This window comes from Amblyraja radiata, chromosome 7 (genome assembly GCF_010909765.2).
Source record: "Amblyraja radiata isolate CabotCenter1 chromosome 7, sAmbRad1.1.pri, whole genome shotgun sequence".
Classification (NCBI taxonomy): Eukaryota; Metazoa; Chordata; class Chondrichthyes; order Rajiformes; family Rajidae; genus Amblyraja; species Amblyraja radiata.
The window spans coordinates 34,488,785-34,508,988 of record NC_045962.1 but is presented as its reverse complement, the minus strand read 5'-3'; the positions used below and the strand labels follow the sequence as shown (position 1 = coordinate 34,508,988).

The 20,204-nt window shown below is 42.8% G+C and overlaps 1 protein-coding gene across 2 annotated transcripts in view; it reads left to right on the top strand.

The window, feature by feature from the left end:
- Positions 1-20,204, top strand: part of ly75 (lymphocyte antigen 75) — a 128,752-nt gene that overhangs the window by 28,292 nt on the left and 80,256 nt on the right. For both annotated transcript variants that reach the window (XM_033024132.1, XM_033024133.1), the window contains exons 3-6: positions 5,556-5,726; positions 9,971-10,135; positions 12,996-13,106; positions 19,025-19,168. In XM_033024132.1, the coding sequence (XP_032880023.1) occupies positions 5,556-5,726; positions 9,971-10,135; positions 12,996-13,106; positions 19,025-19,168 (591 nt within the window). The remainder of the gene's footprint in view (positions 1-5,555; positions 5,727-9,970; positions 10,136-12,995; positions 13,107-19,024; positions 19,169-20,204) is intronic.

The window sequence follows — 20,204 nt, the reverse complement described above, 5'->3', positions numbered from 1 at the left end:
CACCACCATTCAATATGATCATGGCTGATCATCCAACTCAGTATCCTGTACCTGCCTTCTCTCCATATCCCCTGATACCGTTAGCCACAAGGGCCACATCTAACTCCCTCTTAAGTTCCGATTGGGCATATGTGAACATTGGGCATTGTGACATCACACAATGGAACGTTCACCAGGGGCTGGGGCTCCTACAAAGGCATATGTAAATGAATCCATTCCGATTGGACATCTGTGAGCATTGGGCATTGTGACATCACACGATGGAACGTTCACCAGGGGCTGGTGCTGCTTCTATGGGTGAGAAGCCAGTTTATTTTTGAAATATTGGGGGGGGGGGGGGGGAAGGATTTGATTAAAAACGTGTACTTAAACACGAGGAAATGTCATGAGGAGCGGATACTTAGAAAGAAAAGTGAAATCTCTACCGAAATGGAAAAGATGTCGGCGATTCTGTGTCTGGTTTCCGAGTTGCAGTGAATCAAAGGATATTCAACATTCATACAAACATACCATCTAGTTCTATATAACGTAATCTTCCCATATTTAGCTCGGCATTTATCTAATTGGTGTCATGGCTCAAATAAACAGTCCATTTTTCCCAGATCTTCTCAAATGAATTCTCCTTGACTCTCAAGGAATATGTCAATTTCTCCATATTAAAGATGTCTCACACAATTTCCAACCACTGTTCCTGTTTTGGACTTTTTTCATTAAGCCACTGCCTGGTAATGGCCTTCTTACTTGCTGCAAGCAAAACTTTAATCAAATATGTATCTTCTATTTTTACACTATCTTTAATACGCCCCAGATACATCACAGGGCAGGTATTTGGGATTTTATAACCCAAGATATTATTTACAGCTGCATTAACATTTTCCCAGTATGGCCTTATCTTTACACAGTTCCAGAAAATATGCGAGTGGTCTGCCTCCGTACTCCCACACAGCCTCCAACAGTGTTGTTGGACAGCAAGTTGTCTGCTTTTTATTTTGGGTGTTATAAAAAAGCGAGATAGATTCTTCCAGCAAAATTCTCTCCATACTAGTGAGCTTGTGGATGAACATTGTGTTTCACACATTTGATACCATTCTTCTTCTGTTATTTGGATCTTTAATTCTGCTTCCCATTTTGTTTTTATGTAGAGCGTTGATTCTCCCCCGCTTTCCACCAGAGCTTGGTAGAAAGCAGAGATGACCCGAGGCCCCTTCTGTTTGTATGCATCCACAATCACCTTGATCACATTATTTGAAGTTTCATCTAGTTCTGGCCTTATCTCTTTTGTAAAGTAGTCTCTTAATTGCAAGTATCTAAAAAAATCTTTGTTTTCGAGACCATACTTTGACTTTACATCTTGGAAGCTCATAAACTCGCCATTTTCTGAAACTGTATACATTGCCGTTATGCCTTTTTGTGCCCATTCTTTGAATTTTGAATCATACACCCCTGGCTTAAACTTTGAGTCATATGCGAACCACTTCAATGCGTGAACCCCTCTTTTTAATTTGTATTTTTCCACTATAACATTCCATATTTCTAACGTAAATGCTACTATTGGATCCATAGCATGTCTCAAAGCCCCTCTCAGATATTTGTTTCCCACCAAAATCTGGGTCTGGTAACCCTGTATCTCCCTTTCCATTTCTTTCCATCGAGATTCATAATCAGGTCTACACCAACAAGCCAGAGGTCTGAGTTGAGCTGCATAAAAGTATTTCCTCAGATTTGGTAAAGCCATTCCACCCTTGCTTTTCGGCAGTTGAAGTGCTGTTAGTTTTATTCTTGGTTTTTTGCTATTCCAAATGAATCTAGAGATCATTTTATCCCAGGCTATGAATTTATCTCGGGGGACATTAATTGGGAGAGATTGGAATAAATATAGTAGTTTAGGTAGGATATTCATTTTTACCGTTTGTATTCTGGCACTGAAGTCTAGAGGAAGGGTCGACCATCTCTCAACATCCTTTTTGATGTTTTCTTCAATTTTGTTATAATTAGTTTCAAACAAGTTGGAAAGTGTTTTGGTTATAGTTACACCAAGATACTGCATCATTTTAGAGTTCCATTTCAGATTATATGCATCTCTGATTTGTTGGGATGGAGTGAATGAAAGAATTTGTGTTTTTGTTATATTCAATTTATACCCTGAGTAGTATCCATATGTTTCAAATAGGTTCATTAGATTTGGGAGACATATATCTGGTCGTTCAAGAAAAATGATGATATCATCAGCGAAAAGACCAATTATATGTTCTTTCCCCCCTATTTTGACCCCCTGCAGGTCTTCTCTCTGCCTTATTGCTTGTGCTAAGGGTTCAATATACAAAACAAAGAGAGTAGGAGAAAGGCAGCATCCTTGCCTTGTGCCTCTGTCTAACTGGATCCTTTTTGATATGTTTCCATTTACCTTAATCCTAGCTGTAGGCTCCTGATATATTGTTTTAATACACCGAATTGCATCTTCATTGAAACCAAATCTCCTCAGTACTTCATATAAGAATACCCAACAAACACTATCAAAGGCTTTTTCTGCATCTAAACTGACCAGGACCATATTTGTATCTTTTTTTTTAGCATTATCCACAATGTGGAGGGTTCTTCTAATATTATCCTGTGTTTGACGCCCCCGAATAAATCCAGTTTGGTCTTCATTAATCAGATCTGGTACAAAAGTCTCGAGTCTTTTGCAAATGATTGAGGTAAATAGTTTGTAGTCTACATTTAAAATTGAGATTGGCCTGAAATTTTTACATTGCTCTTTGTCTTTGCCTTCCTTGGGTAAAATGGTAATAATTGCTTCCTTCCATGATGGGGGAGCCCTGCCCTCTTTAAGGGTCCAGTTAAAGCAAGACAGGAGCAGAGGTGTTAGCTCTTTCTTAAAGGCCTTGTACCATTCTGGTGGAAACCCATCGCTGCCTGGTGATTTACTAGCCTTGAGTCTACTGATTGCAGCTTCCAGCTCCTTAACCGTAAATTGTGACGTAATGGTATTATTTTGTGTCTTACCAATGGATGGCAGATCAAGTGAGTTAAGAAAACTTCTCATTGTCCTTTCGTCAGCTGATGGTGGTTTAGAATAGAGTTTCTTATAGTATTCTTCAAATATTCTTTCTATCTCATCTGGCTCATGTGATAATTGATTGGTTTTAGGATCTCTTATTTTATGAATTGTATTAGAGGCCTGCTGTTTACGCAGGCGTCTGGCCAGGAGTCTAGTTACTTTTGTGGTTCTAACAGTTGTTTGGCCATAGGGTAGTGCGGGTTCGCCGTGACATAAGTCGTTTGGCTGAAGATCCCAGGAGAGGGTCGCGGACGATGTTTCGTAAGTTGAGAAGGTCGAGATAGACATCGGAGCCGGCCCTGTGTGAGCGTTCCATTAGTTGTTTTGCACTTCTAGGATGTCTAAGCCTGCGGATGGGAGGAAGGAGACCATCATAACCGTATAACCCTCGTCATCTGACAGGAGTTTTCTGCAGGTTGGGCGAGGTGCCCATGAGAGGGTGTTAGCTAAGTACATGTTCTTGCTGGGTTTGTAAGTTAGTTTGTGTCATACCTCTGTAGTTCCATCATCCTGCATTGTAAACGCGCTGGTGTCGTGTGGATTGGTTTGTTGAGGATTTCAATCATGATCGGGTTGCCAAAGATGAAGTCCTTGAATTTCTTGCAGGCAAAAGTTACTGCGAGTAGCTCCTTCTCGATTTGAGCGTAGCGCTGTTCAGTGTCCGTCAAGGTACGGGAGGCATAGGCGACCGGTTTGGGACCCTTCCCGTCACCTTGTAGGCAGGTGGCACCCAGTCCATACTGGGAGGCATCACAGGTTAAGGGGCTGTCCCTCTGCAGCAACCTAATCTGCGAGTTTAGACGAGTTTGCCCGTGACTCAAACTCGCAGCATGGTCGACACATAGTCCTAGGAGGTCCTATGAGGTCACTGGACCTCTCCTTTATGCTCGATGGAAGTTCCCGCCTACTCGCAGCCTCAGCTAGGCCGCGGAAATTCTTTCAGCAAATTTTCCGCGAGTAAAAATTGGTCAGCATGGTCCTTTTGAACTCGTAGTGCAGTGGAGTGGGGTCACTATGTAGTTACAGGCAGTCAAGGGCAGCCGTTGGCAATCTCCTTTGCTGACGGGGCATTTTAATTGGCTCATTGGAGTTTTCAGGACCCAGGAAAACCAACCAGTAAGTAAAATGCCCATTTATTATAACTTAATTATAATCGTCTGGCTTCTTAAAAGTGTCTCCACTCCTTCTCCCCCTGCCCCCCCCCCCTTCTCCCTCTCCCCCCTCTCCCTCTCCCCCCCCCCCCCCCCCCCCCCCCCCCCCCCCCCCCCCCCCGTTCTCGCCCCCCGTCTCTGTTTAGGGTAAAAGACTTACCGTACACTGTGCAACCTTCAAGTTCATCGCGGGTGTGAATTTCAGACAGCGCTCCCCCCGCTTTCCCTGGCCTCCGCCTTTGCGATGTGTTTATGTGTGTTTGTGTGTGTGTGTGTGTGCGGTCGGTCGATCCAGCTCGTGGTTTCATCGCTGATGGTCGATCCAGCTCGAGGTTTTTCAGGCGAGTGCCCTCGAGCTTGAAGGTCGAAGGCAGTCGCTGAAAGGTCGCAGCAGTGGGACAGGCCCTTTAGGGTGACGGGTAGCCCGACATCGAAATATGTGAGGGTTGGGGTGCAAGACATTAGTTGTTTGAGGGTTTCAAATGGCCTCTGTCACCTATTAGTTGCCAGGCTTTGTTCTGCCCCTCCTCTCTTCTAGCTTTCTTCTCTTCTCTCTCCCACCGCCCCAAATCAGTCTGAAAAAGGGTCATGACCCAAAACTTCACCGATCCGTGTTTTGCAGTGATGTTGCCTGACCTGCTGAGTTAATGCAGCACTTGGCTTTTAAAAAATATTTTAAATTGCTTATCATTCTCTGCTGCGACCTTCAATTTTAGAAAGCCTATAAGCCATGATAGCCCTATCACATTAGATGGTTTAAGTAAGTAAAAAATACATATAATTTTAAGAAGGATGCAAGAAACTGCAGGTGCTGAAATCTTGATAAAAAGACTGTGCTAGAGGAACTCGGCAGTCGGACAGTGTCTGTGAAGGGAAATGGACAGACGATGTTCTGGGTCGGGACCCTTCAGACTGATGAGTTGAAGGAGAGGAAGTTGGGAGTGAAAGGTGAGAGAGAAAAGGTTGGCATGAACTAGTTAAGTATTGGGTGGATTCAAATGAGGAAAGACTGGCAGATGGTTGGAGTGGTAAGCAAGGCTGGAGGTGGTGAAGTGGAGAGAAAAAAGCAAAATAGTTCTGGACTGAAGAAGTCTGTCCCGAAACTTCATCTGTCCATTCCCTCCGCATATGCTGCCTGACCTGCTGAGTTCCTCCAGCACTTAGTGTTTTGCTCTGTTTAATGTAATAATTTTACTAAATAGCTCCAGCAGCCCATAAAATGGAATGATTCCTTCACTTAAAAGACCTTAACATTTGTGTTATGTAATACATTTTCCTTTTAACGAATACTTAAAACGAAGCTAATGCCTGCACTACTTTCATTTCAATTATGTTTCTCGCTGCAGAGGTTTATACCATTGACGGGAATGCTTATGGAAAGCCCTGCGTCTTCCCATTTAAGTACAGAGGAAACTGGTACCATGAGTGCACCACAGAAACAAATAGAGTGGAGGAATGGTGTGCAACAACTGGTAACTATGACCGAGACAGTAAATGGGGAAAGTGCTTGAAACCAGGCAAGTAACAAAGTTCATTACTCTTAATTTTAAAGTTAGTAGGTTAAAAAGTATTTACGTGGTTCTTTGAATTTGGATGCATTGTGATGTTTTTTTTTAATGTGAATCTGCACTGTGCCTGTTAAAAGGACCACAATTATTATTTGGGTTTCTCAGTAATATCTCAATTATAGATTGGGGAACCAGTTACTCATGCTTGATCCATACAGTATCTATAGTTTTGCGTATTTTTTCCTGTTCACATCTCTCCATCTGTGACGATGCTCAAACGGTTAACACTACTTGTAGAAAAATCAAATTATAAAACGTGCGGTGCCAACCTAAACTGCAGAAAAGCCAAAAAAAAACAATGTTACGCAACCTTATCTTTGGCAAATCTTGTCGAGGGCAGTGGAGGTCATGGACCAGGTGTGTGATTGGTGTAGATTGGTACTTGGTCCGCAAGGAGGGGCAAAATTAATATTTAACCCCAAATTAATATTTTACAGTCTTAAAATATCAATGTTTTGTACTATCACTGGAAATCAGTTAAATGCGCTTTATAAATGTTACATTTTCTGTTTGTTTAACCCTTATAAACATCTAGAAAATCATGTCCCAGGGATGGGTGTTTTTTGTTTGGGAGAGGAAAGGAGTGATGGTGGAATTGAGGCAGTATTTTGAAAACCTATCAGTGTCTGGATAGTTTACTGTGATTTTTAGCCCCTGAGACCCATTTCCTTTTCCTGTTTGTTTTTATGGGATGTTGGCTGGGTCACTCTATCGCATCCTCATAAATTAACCAGTTGCTAAACCATAATTTACTCATTTATCTGTACAAAAAAATTATCATTCTCCTCTCCAAGATAGTGCTGGGGTTTCATCTGTATGTTAGATGTTTTGATACACCTTTCTGCTATTTAGTAGAATTATCAGAATTGTATAACACAGAATTTGTTCTTTGGTCCATCCTTGCTGGCCAAGTCAAGAGTGTTTTATTATCGTTTGTCCTGAAACGGAACAATGAAAATCTCACGTGCAACAGCAAAACAGATATGGAAATTTATCATTCTGTGAACACCATTATAAACCAAAAAGATTTGAATATAAGAATCTACAACAATCCTAGCAATTAGTCCACAGCATCCACTGCCCTGTCTTCAACACTTGAATATTTTCAATGGTGCTTTATTGTCACGTGTGTAGTGCAAACGCACAGTAAAATTCTTTTCTGACAAACAGTCCAGTAGAGTATCTCCATACCACCCCCGATTAGCAGTTGTACAGAAATAGTCCACTGAGCCTGAGTCGCCATGTTTGACGCCATTTTCCAAGTCCAGTCCACGCTCCAGTAGTTAAGCTGTTTCAGGCAAGCCCCGGCTGCTGCGGGCTTCCAGTCATCGCCTTTTTTTCCTATATTAACAACATATTTTCTTAATTTAACAACTGCAGCCAGAACTTAATGTTACTTTGACAAGAGTTTTTGTGATTTTTGCCGAACATAAGGTTTTTAACTTTTTTTGGCTTTTTTACATTAGTTACAGTTATCACTATTTGATTTTTCGGAAACCCATTTAAATTTGTAAATTCTAAGATTAAATGGATGAGGGTTTCAGAGGGGAAAGGGCAATGTGTGGAACAGTAACAATCCAGCTTTGGATAGTTCGGCAAAACACAAAGTGCTGGAGGAGCTCAGTGCGTCAGGCAGCATCTCTGGAGGGAATGTACAGGCAAGATTTCAGGTCAGGGGCTAGTGTAGATGGGATATGTTGGTAGGTGTGGGCATGTTGGGACGAAGGGCCTTTTTCCATACAGTATGACTCGGAGGTGGATTGATTGGCAGATGGGTGGAGTATGTGATTTAAGGCTAGAGGTGAACAGGAGACAAAAGGGTGTCCGGCAAGGAGAGGATGAAATGTAAAACCAGAACCAATAGTTCAGAAATGGGTGTGCACAGTGTTTGCCCGGGGGAGTGCAAATGCTTTTATTGTCGTTTGGGCGCACGTATATTTTTCCTGCTGCTTCCTCCCTTGCCCCACCCCAAACATACAATTCTGGTGGATGGAAATTTGTGATCTGAAGAGTGCAGCAGCTGAAATTTTTTACAATTCTCTGCAACTCTGTCAATTAATTAAATATTTTAAAGCAAGTTCATATTTGATGCATCATCCTGCTCTAATGTGAAAAATTGCCCACCCAAGTTCAGTCTGAAGAAGAGTCTCGAACCGAAACATCACTCATTCTTTCTCTCCAGAGATGCTGCCTGGCCCACTGAGTTACTCCAGCTTTTTGTGTCTACCACTTAAGTTGAAATTGGAATGGGGAAAATTTGAGCTCTGGAAAGAGTCTCTGTGCAAACAGTGACTGAAAATCAATATAAAATGCAGATGCACGAATCTGGAAATAAATCAGAAAACATTGGAATGAGCCAGCAAGTTAGGCATCAGCCACTGTGGAATAAGAATTGGAATTAATGTTTCTGCGTGTAGATCCTTCAGAATCCAAGCATTCCTATTATTTTCCCATGAAGACAGGTCTTTGAACAATTTGTTGATGCTGATTTGTAAAAAGCTGCTCATTTGCCAAAAGGACACAAGGTGCTAGAGTAACTCAGCAGGTCAGGCAGCACCTGTGGAGGACATGGATAGGTGATGTTTTGGTTCAGGACCCTTATTCAGACTGAACAAGGGTCCCAACTCAAAAGGCACCTATTCATGTTCTTCAGAGATGCTGCCCGACTGAGTTACTCCAGCATTTTATGTTTTGATGATGATCGATTGTGAACCTTGACAATAGAATCGCTTGCATGGGTCTGTAATTGGTTCAAACAGACTTGTTTATTGATTGATCTATTGATTAAGCAGGAAGAAGAAAACACTTGTGCTCTACAATTGTACTACGGGTGGCTTTGTATACATATTTAGAAGTAAAAGGCAGCAGTCTGAAGAAGAGTCCTGACCTGAAATATCACCTATCCGCTTCCCTGACCCGCTGCTATTCCAGCGCTTTCTGCTTTTTCTTCAGTTCATTTATCAAATCTTGACCAAACCAACATGATGATGCACATGGTCAATCACTTGAGATGTCACCGTCCATGTATTTATCCTGCAGACCTCTGCCTTTCGTCTCATCCCTTTGTGCAGTTAAGACTATGGTGATAGAACCATGAACAACACATCATTGGTCGATCACCATATACATCCAGGGTCTTCATTGCATCTCTTCTCTCGTGCACTATTAGTCAATTATCACCTTAATTTACTTGAGACAAGACATTCACGTAATTGCCATCCTTAAATTTGTTTACGTATACTTCATGCCAGTTCTAGCTTGGGCCTTTAGTTAATGTGGAGATGGCTTGACAAGCTACTCTGGAGTTATACCATTCTGGAGTCAGCTCTGTAACCTCGAAATACGTTAAAGTAAAGACCACTGTGGTTCTATGGCTTTCTGTAATTATACAATTATCTCGGAGGTTCCATGCTACTTTAGCTACATGAACTAGGTTGAACATGTCTAATGGGATAGAAATCAACTTTTTGTCTTAATGCTTCAATACTTTTAATATGCAAGTTAATTTCGATACTGTTTCTCTCATTTCAAATTTTGTAACGTGCAAGTAAATTTTGCCTGAAGAAGGATCCCACCCAAAACATCGCCTTTCCTTGTCTTCCAGAAATGCTACCCGCTGAGCTACTCCAGCACTTCTTTTATAAACTAGCATCTGCAGTTTCTTGTGTCTACACCTTACTTTTTGTTTCTCCCTCCATAGATGTTGCTTGACCTGCTGAGTATTTCCAAGATACTGTGTTTTATTTCACATTTTTAGTATCAACAGTATTTTTATATGTTACTGAAAGCCCGTTGTTCTATAGTTTCAGAATTATTGCTTTGGAGCTGCATTGTTTCCCTCCACAAAGCAAAGATTTATTTTATCTTGCTTTATTTTACCATCGCTAAAATCAGTAGGTAGACCCATGAATCACGGAGAAAGAAGGAACTGCAGATGCTAGTTTACAAAAGAAGACAAAAAGTGCTGGAGTAACTCAGTGGGTCAGGAAGAAAATGGATAGGCGATATTTTGTATCAGGGCCATTCCCGGCCAAAACGTTACATAGAACTCAAACCAGCGCCTATCCCATGTTTTCTGGGATGCTGCCTGACTCGTTGAGTTACTCCGGCACTTTGTGTCCATGAATCGTAATACTGTTTGCATTTATTGAACACGTTCTATTTTACTTCTATTGCTGATTTTTGTTTAACAGATCCTGAATGTAAAACATTCTGGGAGACAGACAACACTGGACAGACTTGCTACCATTTTAACTTTCAGTCTTTCCTTTCCTGGTCTGATGCTCGACTTTCCTGTCAGAGTCAAGGAGGGGATCTATTGAGTGTTCCTGATCCACAAGTTCAGAAGTATATTGCTGGTGAGTTAAAAAGCAAATCATAAAGAAAATGAGCTGACAAAAGAAGAAATAATTTAAATTTTTTTTAATGCATTTGCAGGGAATGCAATTATGATTTTTTTAAGCAGATAAGAGTTGGTCTTGGCATAATGTTTGGCAGGGCCTGTGGGCCAAAGGGTCTGTTCTTGTGCTCTACTGTTATGTTCTATGTAAGTACACCAGTGTCATTTTCCCAATGAACACAACGGTCAATTGTTTTGAATTGTCAACCCTGTGGAATTTGGCTGTGGAGGCCCAGTCAACAGATTTTAAAGGCAGAGATAGTTAGATTCTTGTCGGGGATTATGGGGAGAAGGCCTGGAGATTAGAGTTAAGAGGGAAAGATAGACAAGCCATGATTGAATGGTGGAGTAGACCTGATGAACCGATTGGCCTAATTCTGCTCCTATCACTTGAGTTATGCTGGGTTTTAGATACTGATCTTTGGAAAAAAACTTTCCCTCGGGCAGGTATTGGGCAGGTAACAGCTATACAAGGACACTGGAGGTTTGCCATTGATGATTTGGTTTGCTGACAAATGGTCTTCAAATAATGACAAATGATCCACATAGTCCATGCTTTCATCGTGAATCTTAGACAGTCAGCATGTCGAGGGAGTGGGTGCAGTGTTACATGGTGGGACAGGTCATTGGAGGACATCTGCCTTCTGAAGGCCCATCCTTTTGTCTGCTCCATTGAAGGAATTGTTGATGACTTGGGATCAGTTTCCAGGCTTGTAAATATGTAAATTGGTGGGCTGAATTTGGGGCGCCCCCGGTTTTGGAGTTGAAAGAAGAAAGTCAGTACATTTACAGAATTGTGCAGCTTGTGAATGGGCTATTCGATTCAACGAACTTCCAGTTCATGCAGCTGATGGGTTTCCTGTTTGTCCATCAAGAATCCAGTGCGTCATTGCACCAATTCTCTTCCCAATTTCCCCAACTGCAATAATGTACCTTGCATTGAACAAACTGCCTGCTGGAGTGGGCTTAATCGACAGGATGGACAGGGAGCACGTTTGCTGTTCATGCGAAAGGAGCAGAACTAGGCCATTCAGCCCATCAAGTCTACTCCGTCATTCAATCATGGCTTATTTATCTCGCCCTCTCAACCCCTTTCTCGTGCCTTCTCCCTATAACCCCTGACACCCGTACTAATCAAGTAACCATTGGTTATCTCTCCTCAAGAAACTAGTAATGGTACTGACAACCTAGATCAGGTAAATGCACAGTCTTTTTCCCCAGAGTAGGGGTACCAAGAACCAAAGGACATGGCTTTAAGGTGAGGGGAAAGATTTAATAGAAACCTGAGGGGTAACCTTTTTACACAAACGGTGATGGGTATCTGGAACGAGGAGATAGGTCAGGCAGGTACAATTGCAATGTTTAAGAGACATTTCAGACAAGTATATGGATAGGATAGGTTTAGAGGGATATGGGCCAAGCACGGGCAGGTGGGACTAGGGGCAGAGAGGATATGGGGAATTGACGTGACTGACGGTATGGTGTTCCAAATTATTGGTCTGAATAGCTTGTTCTCTTGTGTAATTTGTACTTGATTTACTGTTTGTCAACTGTGAATAGTTGCATTGCAGCAAGAATTTTGTCAATGCAGTTTTCTACTCGATCAACTTTACTGTTAGAATAACTTTGAATTAATTTGTAACACTAGATTGGCAAACGAACCCCCTCCTGTGAGTTTAGTGGTTACAGTATATGGAATTTTGTGTTTCCTTTGACTCCCACTGCTGCCACCCAGTCTCTCAGCAGAGGCAGGGTGGTTCTGCTTTCTGCGTTGGTAGCCATTCAAATAAGCTGGAATTGTTACTAGGCATCGTGGACTAATGCCAACTCCTCTTGCCCTCTACTTTCAATTCATCTTTCAACCACTAGGTAGTTTCAACCACTAGGTAGTTTTGGAGAGTTTGGGGTTGGCGGTTAAATCTCAATCTTGTTATAAAATTAAAAAATTTAAAATCCCCCTTGCATTGAATGCCTACTTGATTTTTATGACTAAATCCCAATCTTGGCAAAATGGGAACATGGAGATGTTGTCCTGGCCTAGTGGTTAAGGCAATGGACTAGGAATCCATTGAGGATTCCCTGCGCTAGTTTGAATCTTGCCCACTACGGGAACAGCAGCTCTGGCCGTGAAACATTGTGTGGGGAGACGGCAGGAGAATCGTGTAGAAAGGGAAAGGTAAATCGCCCATGAAAGTTGTTTTGAATCACAGACTGGCCTTATACATCACCGTAATACAATTATCTGTCTGTCCAGAAGTCCGTGTCAGTATCTCCTGTTGCCATTTTTGTTTTGCCAGCTTCTTGATTTGTCTGGGTGAAAAGTGGAGATACTGCCGTTTCATTTTGCTCATGCCAATTTTGCTCCATTTGACCTCAATTCCACTCGTCACCCCTCCCTTCCCCACCACATCCACTCTACATTACTTTTGTTTAGTTTATTGTCACATGTACTGAGGTACAGTGAACAGCTTTTGTGTGTTAACAAGTCAGCGGAAAGACTACATGATTGCAATCGAGCCGTCCACAGTGTACAGATAGATACATGATAAAGGGAATAACATTTAGTGCAAGGTAAAGTCCGATTAAAGATAGGCCCGAGTGTCTGCAATGAGGTAGATGGGAGGTCAGGACCACTCTCTAATTGTTGATACGCATGTATTGGAGGCAAGATAGCGGTGTGACGTGGAGATGCTATGTACAGAACCATTGATCAAGCCAAAATGTTTCAGTTTGAGCTGAGAAGATGCATTCAGAGCTTTTACACAGCACCTTAATTCGTTTGGTGTCAATTAATTACACCTCTTGTGTTCTTTTTACAGAGCAGGCAAATATTCCAAATAAATTGTGGATTGGTCTGAATCAGCTGAACGTGGCCGGCGGCTGGCAATGGTCAGATGGGACACCTTTAGACTTTGTCAATTGGGACGATGGTAAATATTTTTCAGATAAAGCTGTTATGTCACTTTGGTTGAAAATGTATTGTGTACAATAGAAGAGATACGAAGACAAACAACCAGGATGCTGATCACAGTAGCAAGTCACAACATATTTACATTTTTAAAAATATAATTTAGTGGAGTGGCTTGGTGTCAACATGATGAAGGTAATTTTCATATTTTGTTTTTTTTTGGTTGTTTTATTCTACAATCACTTTGCTGTTTCTTCATGTTACGTTCCTCGATGATTATATTTTTATTTTATACTAGTTTGGGGCTACAGCATAGAAACAGGATCTTCTGTCGACCATATCCATACAGACCATCGATCACCTGTTTGCACTAGTTCTGTGTTATCCCACTTTCTCATACAGGTATAAGAGAGCTCTCAGCACCTAGTCTTTCCACCAGTATCTGGTATCTGGTTGCCAAGCCGGGCAAAATGACTCCATGTTTAGGTTGCCCGGCGGCGCTTTGAGTGGTCAGTGGCACCCGGGCAACCGTTAATTTCGAGCCCTGCTTAATGCAGGTATAAGAGCTCTCAGCACCTAGTCTTTCCTCCAGTCTTTCCATCCCCTTTGGAAACTTTTATTGCTGTTTATCAACATGAGGACCAAAGTTGTGCCGTTGAAAGTAAAAGAAGCCATTTTGAGACTGAGAAACAAGGATAAAACTGTTGGAGACATCAGCCAAACCTTAGGCTTACCAAAATCAACTGTTTGGAACATCATTAAGAAGAAAGAGCTTACTAATCGCAAAGGGACTGGCAGGCCAAGGAAGACCTCCACAGCTGATGACAGAAGAATTCTCTCTATAATAAAGAAAAATCCCCAAACACCTGTCCGACAGATCAGAAATACTCTTCAGGAGTCAGGTGTGGATTTGTCAATTACCACTGTCCGCAGAAGACTTCATGAACAGAAATACAGAGGATACACTGCAAGATGCAAACCACTGGTTAGCCGCAAAAACAGGATGGCCAGGTTACAGTTTGCCAAGAAGTACTTAAAAGAGCAACCACAGTTCTGGAAAAAGGTCTTGTGGATATATGACGAAGATTAACTTGATGGCAAGAACAAAGTATGGAGGAGAGAAGGAACTGCCCAAGATCCAAAGCATACCACCTCATCTGTGAAACACGGTGGTGGGGATGTTATGGTCTGGGCATGTATGGCTGCTGAAGGTACTGGCTCACTTATCTTCATTGATGATACAACTATTGATGGCAGTAGCATAATGAATGCTGAAGTGTATAGACACATCCTATCTGCTCAAGTTCAAACAAATGCTTCAAAACTCATTGGCCAGCAGTTCATTCTACAGCAAGACAATGATCCCAAACATACTGCTAAAGCAACAAAGGAGTTTTTCCAAGCTAAAAATGATAAATTCTTGAGTGGTCAAGTCAATCACCTGATCTGAACTCAATTGAGAATGCCTTTCATATGCTGAAGGGAAACTGAAAGTGACGCCCCCAAAACGAGCATAAGCTAAAGATGGCTGCAATACAGGCCTGGCATAGCATCACCAGAGAAGACACCCAGCAACTGTCCATGAATCACAGACTTCAAGCAGTCATTGCATACAAAGGATATGCAACAAAATACTAAACATGACTACTTTCATTTACATGACATAGCTGTGTCCCAAACATCATGGTACCCTGAAATGGGGGAACTATGTATAAACATTGCTGTAATTTCTACATGGTAAAATGAAAATGTATAAAAATGGCCTTTATTAAAATCTGACAATGTGCACTTTAACCACCTGACTTTTTTTTTCTATTACAAATCTCAAATTGTGGAGTACAGAGGCTAATAAATAAATGATGGGTCTTTTCCCCAAACATTATGGAGGGCACTGTACAGGGCTCGAAATTAACGGTTGCCCGGGTGCCATTGACCACTCAAAGCGCCGCCGGGCAACTAAACACAGAGTCATTTTGTCCGGCTTGGCAACCAGATACTGGTTTGTACCGAAGATAGACACAAAAAACTGGAGTAACTCCGCGAGTCAGGCAGCATCTCTGGAGAGAAGGAACGCAACGTTTTGTGTCGGCGGTGACGGCTGTATTGCGTGGGAAAGATACTAGGTGCTGGGTGACGAAGGGTCGCAGCGAATGACGGGTCCCGAACAGCGGCTCCATCTCCTCCTCCTCCCGCACCTCGCCCGCCCTGATAAGGGCCGCTGCTTGCAAATCCGCTAACCGAAGATCTTATAGCAGAGCTCCGCTTTAGGATCTTTGCCGCTAACGGCGCACTTTCAAAACAAACCCTCTCGCACGCCGAGGCCGGGAGGAGGGAGGGAGGGGGAGGCCTTGGCGTGCGGGAGGGTTTGTTTTGAAAGTGCGCCGTTAGCGGGTTTGCAAGCAGCGGGAGGAGGAGGAGATGAAGCCGCTGTGGCTGCCGCTGCTGTGCGGAACCCGTCATTCGCTCCGACACTTCTGAAGCAGCTGCATCATAGATCCTATAGCTATAGGATCTTTGAGCTGCACCGCTCGGCCCCGCACCTTGCCGTTGGCTGGCAGAGGAGGGAGGCGGTGGCGAGGAATTCCCAACGGCCAAGGCAGAGGACGATGTTGTCCGGGGAGCGCTGACCTTCCTTCCTCCATACCTCGCCCCCCTTCTCTCTCTCTCGTACGCCCCCTCCACACCCCCCCCCCCCCTTATCCTGGGACCCCTCCTCTACATCCCGCACTGATCCCCATTCCCGCCTCTATTCAGTCCTCATTGACATCCCCTGTGCTCCCCTCCCCATCTCCCCCCAATCTATTCATCCTGCGCTGATCACCCTATCCACCTCGCATTAATTCTCCTGCCACCACCCCCCCCCCCCCCATCCACCCTGCACTGGTTCCCCAATTCACCCTGTACTTACCCCTTTCCCATCCATCCTGCACTTCTCCTCCATCCATCCTGTACTGATCCCCCATCCATCCTGTACTAATCCACGCATTTATCCCGTACTGACCCACCCTCCATTTACCCTGCACCTTCACCCATTCGTCCTGTAGTGATTTCCATTCATCCTGCACAGACCCTCCGATCCACCCTATACTGACCCCCCCCTCACCCCTTGATCATGCGCTGATCTCCCCCCCCCCATCCATCATGTACTGATCCTCCCATTCAAGAAGAATGGGGGGAACAGTCTGAAGAAGGATCTCGACCCGAAACGTTGCCTATTTCCTTCGCTCCATAGATGCTGCCTCACCCGCTGAGTTTCTCCAGCACTTTTGTCTACCCCCCACCCATCCCGTACTGAACCCCCCCCATTCAACACCACTGACATCCCCCGTGCTCTCCCCTCACAATTTTACCTACTCCAACCAACACGTACTAATTCACCTGCCTCAATCCATCCATTCTGCACCGATTGCCTTCTAACACCCCCCCCCCCCCATCCACCCTGCACTGGTTCCCCAATTCACCCTGTACTTACCCCTTTCCCATCCATCCTGCACTTCTCCTCCATCCATCCTGTACTGATCCCCCATCCATCCTGTACTAATCCACGCATTTATCCCGTACTGACCCACCCTCCATTTACCCTGCACCTTCACCCATTCGTCCTGTAGTGATTTCCATTCATCCTGCACAGACCCTCCGATCCACCCTGTACTGACCCCCCCCCCCCCCCCCCCTTGATCATGCGCTGATCTCCCCCCCCCCCCATCCATCATGCACTGATCCTCCCATTCAAGAAGAATGGGGGGAACAGTCTGAAGATTTATTTATATTTATTTCAGACAGTACTGATATATCTTCCCGAATCTTTCTTTTTAAAATAAATTGGTTTAATTGTTACTAACTTCATTTGGGACTACAAAAGCCACCGAATACATAAACGACACCTGTGCAAATCCAAAGAGAATGGAGAACTAGCCTTACCCAAGTTCCTCTTACTACTGGGCAACGAATATTAAAACCATAATTTTCTGGTTGGATGATTCACACCAACAGGCCAACTGGTTAAAAATGGAAAGAGAATATTGCTTGCCTTTCTCCATTGGCTCGATTGTCCTGTCACCAATACCCCTGAATAATTCAATGTACGATCATAACCCGATAATACATGGTACTATTCGTATCTCGAAACAGTTGAAGTTCAGTCTCAAATTGAGAGACATGTCTCTCCTTCCTATTGCAAACAACCCATCTTTTAAACCCTCTACTTTAGATGGTGTTTTCACCCAATGGAAGAACAAAGGAGCTACACTGTGGGAGACCTATATTGGAAGGGAACTTTTTCCTCCTTCCAAGAGTTGTGGGAGAAATACGATTTGAATACTAATAATTTTTTCAGATATCTTCAGGTTAGGGACTATGTGAAAACATACATGCAAGTCTACGAAACTGCAAGATACAGAGAAGTTGATATCCTACATTTACAATGTTCTTCAAAACATCAACACCACATCATCTGAGGTTTACAGGTGTGCATGGGAAGATGGGTCAACAAATCTCAAAAGATATATGGGACGAAAGCTTATAATATATCCATACTTGCTCCTTAAATGCCAGACATTGCCTGATACAGTTCAAAGTGCTGCACAGGTTATACTATTCAAAAACCAAACTGAACAACATTTTCCCCAGTGGTTCCCCTCTTTGCTATAAGTGTCAGTTCCAAGAAGCCTCTTTAACCCACAGTTTTGTACTCTGTACAAAAATAAAAAAATTTTGGACGGAAGTATTCAGCATCCTCTCCAATATACTGAAAATCCCATTAGAACCAGACACAAAACTGATAATACTGGGAATATCAGAGGCATGTAGTAAATTGACTTTTTTTTCAGTGACGCTTTGTCGGCTATGGACTAATATCAGCAAAAAAACATACTTAAATTCTGGAAAAATGCTGCAGCTCCTCCATAGAAGATGTGGATTACAGAAATGACAGACACATTACATCTAGAGAGAATTAGGTTTATCTTGAATGATAAACTGAAGCAATTTTTTAAAAATATGGTCACCTTTTATTGATTTTCTCGAACAACACAATATTTGAACACAAATTCATAATTACTCGTAGGACTGGGTGAACGGGCGTATGGGTGGGTCAACGGGTATATCTCCCCTCCTTTTCTTCTCATTCACCTCCAGCCTTGGTTACGACATCCATCTGCCAAATATCCCTCCTCATCTGAATCTACCCATCACTTGTCAGTTCTTGCCCCACCCCTTCACCCGCCTCTCTCCCAGCTTTCTCTCCTCTACCCCATCAGTCTGAATGTGGGTCCCAACCTGAAACGTTATCTGTCCATTTCCCTCCGTGGATACTACCTGACTTGCTGAGTTCCTCCTTCCTGCACTTTTATTTTTGCTCAAGATAAGTGATCCCTGTGATCTCTTATTTCCCTGGCTAATCCATACTGGCTTCAACTCCTCTCCTCTTCCAGTTCCACATGCCTTCAATTCCTTGATCTTTCCTAATTTAAATATAGCAATGATCTGACCTTGCCAAACTCGGGTGGAGAATTCCAGAAATCCACTCCTATGGGTGAAGAAATTTCTATGCTCTATCACTTTTTTTCCCACTGAATTTCTTGTGCATAATTCCTTCCATCCTGCCTGCCTTATTTGATAAATTGGTTAGTTGATCAATTTATGACATTTGTAAGATGTGACGTACATCTAATGTTAACTTACCGAATAAATAATATCGAGTCTGCGCATGACTGCATGGCTTTGCTCTGGTTTCCTCTGACATCCCAAAGATGTTCCAGTTTTTAGGTTAATTGGCCTCTGCAAATTACCCCTCGTGCTTAGGGAGTGGATGCGAAAGTGGGAAAACATAGAAGAAGTATGAAGATAGGCTTGGACTCTGGGCTGAGAGCTTTTTCTAATGCAGTATCTCTAAAATAAATACTGGACCATTGTTTCAGATGAAATTATTTTTAATTTTAGGTATGCTTGGATTATATCATCTTGAGGAATCCAGTTGTGCTGCACTGAGCTCGGAGTCTGGTCACTGGCAGGCAAGATCTTGTGAAGCTGCTCTACCATATGTATGCAAGAAACACTTCAATCAGACAAGATTAGAGTCCATCGGTAGGTATAATATAATATAATGATTCAATAATACTTTATTGTCATGTACCTCAAAACAATTAAATTTTAATTTTTTTGTATACAATCCTGTAATAGCGTACAGCAGACTTCACATAGCCAGTAGACAAAAGAGTCGACACATTTCTGGCACCGACAAAGTTTCAAAAGATTTTGGTATAGTCTTGTCTTCTCGCTGCGGCGAAGCAGGCCTGCCATCGCACGTGGCCGCAGGCGGCCTGCTGGGTCACTCTTTGTCTTGGCCACACTGGGTCCCTCTACTTTCTCAATGGTTCATCGCCGGGTCCCTCTTTGCTCTTTCTGTTTCTCCCAGGTGCCAACAGTCCTGCTTTAAACATTCTTTGGACCCCAAGATTTTGATTATCTCCTTTATGTAATTTGGTGCCATTTTTGGTAATACCTGTACTCCAGTGAAATATCCTATGACATTTGGTAACTCAAGTCAAGTAAGTCAAGTGTGCTTTATTATCATATGTACCGGAATGGAACAATGAAATTCTTACTTGCATCAGGACACAGGTTTGTGAACCAGGAAGTGCTTGTGATGGTGATAACAACACAATGGCTTTGGTTTTCTCAGAGGTGGTGGGGAATTTCTGATCATCCAGTCCAGTATGTTGGACAAGCTGTCTGATGTTTTTTTTCTAAATGCAGAGAATTATATTCTGCACTCTGGATTTTTCCCTTTGTTCTATGTATTGTACTTGAGTTTGACTTGATTGTATTGATGTATTGTGTGATCTGATCTGTTTGGATGGCACACAAAACAAAGCTTTTCCCTTTACCTCAGTTTATGTGACAATAGAAAACCTAAACTTTGAGACTGATCAAGCAAGGCAGTATGAAGTAGGATTGGGTCCATGGCACCAGTTGAGTAGAAATTGAACACAATGTTTTCTGATGTTGCGAAAAGGCAACCTATTAATGAGAAGAAGGTTACTCCAAAATAGACCATTTTTGGAGGGCACTGGACGTAACAGTGTGGCAGGAGAACAAATAGCCTTTGTCACATAGTCCA